This window comes from Octodon degus, unplaced genomic scaffold (assembly GCF_000260255.1).
Source record: "Octodon degus isolate 3935 unplaced genomic scaffold, OctDeg1.0 scaffold00100, whole genome shotgun sequence".
Classification (NCBI taxonomy): domain Eukaryota; kingdom Metazoa; phylum Chordata; class Mammalia; order Rodentia; family Octodontidae; genus Octodon; species Octodon degus.
In genome coordinates this window covers 7,456,346-7,463,307 of record NW_004524676.1, presented here as the reverse complement: position 1 = coordinate 7,463,307, position 6,962 = coordinate 7,456,346, and the positions used below count along the sequence as shown (strand labels likewise).

Below are 6,962 nucleotides of genomic sequence, written 5' to 3'. Positions count from 1 at the left end.
AAGGAAGGAAGGAGAGGGAGGAAGGAAGAAGGGAGAAGGAGGAAAGAAGGAAGGAAGGAGAGAGGAAGGAAGGAAGGAAGAAAGAAAGAAAAGAAAGAAAGGAGAGGGAGGGAGGAAGGAAGGGAAGAAGGAAAGAAGGAAGGGAGAGTTTACTCTGAATTAGAAACTTCTGGTCTTGAGCAGGTATAGAGCACTGTGGGCGTGAGTGGTGGCCGGGGAAGCCCTGAACTGCAGAGGAGGAGGGGAAGGACCGGTGAGGGGCACCCAGCCACCACTCCTTCCTGGATAACCCTGCCGGTTCCGAGGGCTTTCAGATCCTGATCCCCTGCAGGAAGGATTTTTCTGCCTTACAGGTGCAGAGGGGAACCTGAAAAGCTTCGTGCCTCCCTCAGTCTCTCTCTCCCAGTCTTTCTCTCCAGCCAGGCCAGGCTAGGCTTGCCCCTGAAGGCCTGGCCCTGCCAACCTGCTCCACATCCACAGGGCTGCTGCTGACCCCTAAGTAATGAGTGTCATCATGGGAGGGGGCCATACTGAGGTCTCAAAACTGACACCAGCTCTGTCTCTAGCACTAGGTCCTTCGTGGATTGGGGCTGCCTGGAACTATGTGCCTGCAGCCTCCACTTCATGGAGGTTCTGGCATTGAAAACCCCCAAGGAGCTGAGTGTGGGACTCCCCGGGTTCCCGACTGAGGGCCTTTGCTTCTCACTGAATAGCTGGGTTGATAAGTTCCTTAAGCTCAGCACTCCCGTGTGCTAGACAAGGGCTCCCCCGAAGCACCTCCAGGGGGCTCTGTGAGTGTGTCTGCGACTGCCTCTGGCTGCCCAGACCCTCTCTCCAGGCTCCAGTGCCCATGTGAGCGGCTGCTGCTGTCCTGTCCCTGTGTGTCCCAGCAATCCCCAAGGGTCCTAGCTCACACCCAGTGTCTGGAGAGGACGCCATCCTATCGGCATCCCTCACTCTTCTCTAGAAGGCGAGGCAGTGGGCAGCCTCCTCTCAAGCCCCCGGACGACGCTGCAGCTCAGGCCGCACGGGATTCTGCCCCAGATGTCTGCTGCCATCTGCCCTGGGGAGGAAGGTGGGGCCTCCCCTGGCTGGGCTGAGAGCAGCGCCAGGAGCCAGGAGCCAGAAGGAAGCTGTCCTCCATGCAGTCTCCTGCAGCCCCCAGCACAGCGACAGAGCACGGGCGTCTAGGGCCCGGAGCCCGCAAGCTTCTGCATGCCTGCAAGGGCCACCCTGTGTGCTGTGCACACTGCCCACACGCTCGCGGACACCCACAGTTTGACACGGAATGGGGCAGCTTGGGGGTTCTTCCCACCTAAAGATCTCTTTATAGTTTTATCTTTTCATTGGAGTCTGTTTACAGTGCATGCCATTTGCCATCCTCTTGGCAGAAAGCAAGGTCCCACTCGGGGCTCCCACTGCCCTGTTCTCTCACAGGCTGAGGGGGGACTGCAGTGTGGTGTTCAGGGCCGAGCGCCGGTTCCCCTGCCCTGGCCCCCGTGCGCAGGTCCATCCTCGGATCTCAGGGGTTCTCATTGTCGCCCAGCTCTGGACTCTGGGGCACTAAAAGCTGAGACAAGCATGTTTGCCTCTAATTAAAAGCCATTATGAGGGCTCCTCTGTGGATTTCAGGTTTTTTAAAGTTTTATAAGGAAAATGCACTTGTCTGTTTCCTGTGTAACTAAAATAAGAAAAAAGAGGGCAATAGAGGACTGTGAAGGCACCGCTAAGGAAGGAGGGGGTGCTGCACACGCAGCCAGCGGGGCTCTGGGTGCCCTGGTGCCTGGGGGCTGGGCTGGGCCCCACTCTGTGGAGAAGTGGAGACCTGGGACCTGGTCAGAGGCAGCCTAAGGGGCCCAGCACGGGATGTGTGCTCTCTCGGCAGGCGCAGCATGAAGCGGAAGGCTCTGTTCACCTGCCCCTTCAGTGGAGACTGTCGCATCACCAAAGACAACAGGCGCCACTGCCAGGCCTGCCGGCTCAAACGCTGTGTGGAAATCGGCATGATGAAGGAGTGTGAGTAGCCGGGAGGGGCGGGACCGGGCCGGGCTGGGCTCACCAGAAGGGTCTGGCCACCGCCACGCACATCTTACCAGAGAGTGTCCCTCCTCAGTGGCTGTGGGCATCCCGAACTGGGAGCTGGTGTAGGAGTAGGCCCAGCAGCCCGGGGCACAGCTGCCGGGACCTTGGGGTCAAATGCAGCCAGGACCCTGTCAGTCTCTCTGGTGCTTGAGTCTCAGCCTCAGGGAGCACCTCTCAGAGTGAGGCCTCCGTGGATGGAAGACGAGACAGGCCCTGACCCCTGACCCCCGACCCCTGATCACAGACTTCCTCCAGGTCTTCATACTCCACATGCTTCCCTGGGATGTGTTTCCTGGAGGAAAGGGTGATGACCAAGAAGCCAGTGATCTGGGGGCTGGTGCCCAGGGAAGCTTGGGGAAAGACTCCGTGAGAGGAAGCAGCAGGGCTCCAGATGGCCCTCGAGCTCTGCTGGACAAGAGGAGAGGCATAGCAGGCTCGCAGAGATATTCTGAACCACCACTAAAGAAAAGCTCTGGACTCTGCATTAGAATTCTAGGACAGCTATTTGGTGATCAGAGTAGCCACTGAATTGAGCAGATACCAGAAGCGGCTCACCAGTCCCCCGGCAGGGGCAAGGCCCTGAGGCAGGACCCCTGGAAGAACCCTCTGTGCTGCATCCTTGTCCCTCCATGTATCCATCTGCATTAGGCATCTGAATGCAGCCCTGCTCTAGGACAGAGTCCTGTGTGACCAAGCTATGGATCCAAAGAGACTCGGGAGGGGCTCGGGGGCCCCTGGAAGCCTGTCGCTGTGTGTTAGGAAAGGAGGGTAAAGACAGATGTCAGATGGGTCAGGAGCAAGGGGACAGTGGCAAGAAAGGGTTTGGGGGGTGAGAAATGTCTTCCTTAATGGGAATAAAATGTACTATTGCTGGGCAGCAGAGTCAGGGCCCTCCCTGTGGCCTCCTCTCAGCCCCGACTGAGGCGGCTCATGCACAATCCCGGCTCGCCAACCAGTATGGCAGCCCTGGGCAGCCTTCCCAGGCCTCGCTGCTCCCCCTGGAGTGTGCAGGCCTGGACCTGCAGCCTGATTCCACCCAGGCTGTACCTGCCTCAGCTCCCATGCGTACACCAGGGAGAGTGGGGATGACAAGCCCAGAAGCAGGGCATCCTGAGGCCTATGCATGCGCTCTTAGGGAGCCTGCCCCGTGCAGTGCACCGGTGGTGGGAGGAGGCAGGGCTCTCCGTCCACCCTGCTTCTGCTTCTCATGGTGCCTCCTCAGGGCAGATCCTGGGCCTCTGAGGCTCCCACCATCCCAGAATGGCCAGGGGCTCCACGTCTGGGCCACAAGCACTGAGTCAGGGCCACCCTGGTTGGTGGCCCAGGGGCCTCTGGGCTGCATCTCAGGAGGAGGGGGCATCCTGTTAACCAAGAAGAGGACAAACAGAAGTCAGTGTGGTGCCTCAGATAATCCTCCTCCCATGGATCCCCTGGCCCCCTCCTGCCCACCTGCCCTTGGGACATCGGTGCAGGGAGGTGTGCTGAGCTGTGGATGGGCTGGTGGCCGGGCCCAGGACTCCAGTTAGAGCACGTGTGGGCCAGCACAAAGCATCCTTCAGGCTGCCTGGATGCAGCTCCTGCCTGGGGCTGCCCGCCCTCGTGTGTCTGGGCCTGGAAGAGCTGCTGGGTGCGTCCCCTGTGCTGGCTCTTGTCCCCAAGGCCCTGGCCTCCCTGGAGAGGGTCTAGAGTCTCAACATTTGTAAAACTATAAGAAAGAACTACAAGCCCAGGGTTCAAGGAGAAGAGAGGACAGGCCTGAACTGCATCTGCTGCCACCTGCCATTGTGGGCCACTGTCGTGTGCATGTACTTTCTTCATGGATTCTTACAACAATCTCTAAATCTGTAAAAACTTCTATTTGTTAACAGCTAAGAAGGCTGGAAGGAATTAAAGTGAGAGGCCCTAGAGCTCTGAGATGCCAGTGTTCATTGTAGCGTAGGTCTGTCCTCTGAAGGCCAGGCTTGCGAGCTGTACCCCAGGGCGACCCCAGGAGCTCCCTAGGGGTCAGACTCTCTCCACTGTATGTTTCCAGGGCCTGCCGGGGGCCTTACACGATTGAGTCCCCACAAAGGCCCGTTCTTCAAGCTCAAGACGGTCTATGGCTGAGTTCTTGCGTCGTGCTTGCGCTGTACCCGTCCTGCTCAGAAGCACCTGCTGTGTGGGCTTCAGTGGGTCTGAGTGTGCTTGGCTTTTCTCCCCAGGGTTGGCACAGCACCTGGCATATAGGAGGTACTCAGTAAGTGTGCAGTGAATGAGTGAATATCAGCTCCCATCAGGCTTCTGCTCTCTTTGTACTGTTGCTGGTCTGTAGAGATCAGTAAGATTGTCCCAAATCTGATATGGCCTACGTCATTCATTTTGAAAAAAAATGTTATTTCCTCTTCCTAGCTGTCCTTAGGTACCCCAGCATCTTGAGATGTTTTTCAGTTGCTCGTGTCTATCGTGTTTTGCTTCCCAACTTGATTCTAGACCGCGTTAGACTGGTGCACGTTTTGCGCCGGGGTAGCTAGGGCAGAGCCATTCCTCCCCAGCACGGGGCGCAGAAGGAAGCTGGGACAGCTGTGAGCAGCGAGGAGCATTCACGGTTCCAGGTGCCGCAGCTCACCGGCTGCTGCGGGCGGGCAGGCGGTGGGCAGCCCAGCAAGCCTGAGCTCCTGCTGGGTGCAGTCGCTTGTGTGTTCCTGTCCTCCCTCCTACTTAGGAGGCTCAACCAGGGCGATCGAAAGTTTGAGGCTGGCCTGGGCAATGAAACAATTTACCGAGACCTTGTCTCAAAATGAAAAATAAAATGGGCTGAGATACCTCAGTGCTGGGTTCAGTCCTCAGTACTCAAAAAATAAAACAGTAAATCCTCAGGCCAGGGAGACAGCTCAGTAGCACAAGCGCCTGCCTAGCAAGCACAAGGTCCTGAGTTCAGTTTCCATACCAAAAAAAAAAAAACCCCAGTAAATCTCTTAGCTTATTCTAGGTCAGTGTCTTTTTACTTCAAAACATATGTCTTCCTGTATGACCTCAGTTATTTGAGAAAATGATTTATAAGTTCAATGAAATTAGCACCCTTGCACAAATTATTTCATGAGGTCACAGCAGTATCTGCCTTTTTCATGAGGCTGTGGCTCACCAAGTCTGCCCACTGCGGCCAGAGAGGCGCTTTCCGCGTCCACCTCCGCATGCTCCCCTCCACGCCCCAACAGCTCTGGAGGCACGTGACTAGGGGCCATGTTGTGAGCCTAACTGTGGCTCTTCTTTGTCTTCTCAGTGTGAGTCAGGGACAGGCCTTGCTGCTCTATGTAGTTCTCACACACTGCGGATGCCCCGGGTGCCAGGTCCCGAGGCTGAGAGCCAGAGCCCAAGCACAGTCACCAGCAGCTTATTAATCAGACGCAGGAGGCTGGGCTGTGGTTGCAGCCGCTGACTCCAGAACCGGACTGCCGGGTCTGCATTCCAGCTCCTCCATGCATTAGCTGTGTGGCTCTGGGCACAGCAGGGAGCTTCTGCAGTCCTTAGCTCCTCATCTGCAAAATGGGAGTGATAGCAGCCCCTGCCTTGGAACATTAGGACAAAGACGAAATACTGATGTGAGTTGATGTACAAGAAGCACTTAGAATTGTGTCTGGTACATCTTTAAAGACTCTGCACGTTGTCTGTGATTATTATCTTTTTATTCCACCAAGCTTGATCTCCAGGATCCCTGACGCCTAGCAATCACCCTTTCCAGGGCAGCAAGGTACACTTGGGAGCCAGGCCAGGGGGAGGAGACAGCGCTCTGACCCTGCACCGTGCAGAGAAGCAGCACAGCCTCGGAGCTCAGAACCTGGTCGGCAAAGTGCAGTGCTCATTCACAGAACTGCCTCTGAGTCGTGGGGAGAAGGCTGTGGCCTGCTGCGGGTGTGGCACTGTCACATAGTCTGTCTTGCAAACATTTCAGTCACAGTTAGTTAAGTCAAAGAAGCAAGCTGTGCTCAGCTCCCCTGGTGCGCTGCATTGCAGAGTGCTGGTGGCTTGGGGCGCTCCTCACTCTCCTTCCCTGAGCCCAGGAAAGTGGCCTGCACAGGGGGTGTGAGCGAGTCACTGTGTTAATCCTTTGGTGCAGACCACCCAGCAAACAGGGCCAGCCGAAGCCTCCTAGCTGTTTTTCAGGGGCAGGGCAAGGCCCTCCTGCTGTGCTCCGTGGTGTCAGGAAGGTGGTCCTGAGCGCCTCAGGCTTTCTGCAAGCTCTAGCATGACTAGAGGACAGCGAGGTGCCACCGTGCACAGGAAAGGCCGCATGCCGGGCACGAGAAGCGGGAACTCCGTGCAGATGGGCAATCACGCAGGGCTGTGTGGCAGGAGGCGAGGGAGGGACGGGGCTCTCACAGCCGGGGAGGTACCAGCACCAACGGAAAGGCAGTGGCAAGTGTGAGCAGGTCGTGCCTGCAAGCCCACGTGCCCAGCAGCCTGGAGCGGAAGTTCAGCCTGGAGGTGCAGGAATGGACTAGAGAGTCAGGAAGAAGTCGGGTCGTGGACAGCCTCGACTTTGGCTTGGATGTGGTAAGCAGCACAGGGCCAGCAAAAAAGCGTTAGCTAGACAGCAACACCACAAGACGGGGGACACTGAGGCCCAGTCAGCTGAGCAGCACACCTGAGGCCGTCCAAAGTGTGACTGGCAGCAATTGGTCTCCCTAGCTGTCCACCCCTCAGACAGCAGACAACGCTCAGATGCCTACTCCGGCCCCCTGCTTTGCCTGAAGGGTGCCCTGCTCTCCCCCATCTTGCCTGACCTCTTAGGGTCTGAGCAGACAGCCTCTGTGGGCGGAGGCCTGGCATCTCTTTGGGTAGTGAGTCACTCACTGGGGCGTGGCCTCACCCAGCCCTCCTCTTGGGTGCCTGACTTACTTACC

The 6,962-nt window shown here is 57.3% G+C and overlaps 1 protein-coding gene across 1 annotated transcript in view; it reads left to right on the top strand.

Moving 5' to 3' along the window:
* The window catches only part of Vdr (vitamin D receptor), a 48,060-nt gene that overhangs the window by 28,552 nt on the left and 12,546 nt on the right, over nucleotides 1-6,962 (top strand). The window contains exon 3 of the mRNA XM_023723552.1: nucleotides 1,886-2,016. Coding sequence (XP_023579320.1) covers nucleotides 1,886-2,016 — 131 coding nt within the window. The remainder of the gene's footprint in view (nucleotides 1-1,885; nucleotides 2,017-6,962) is intronic.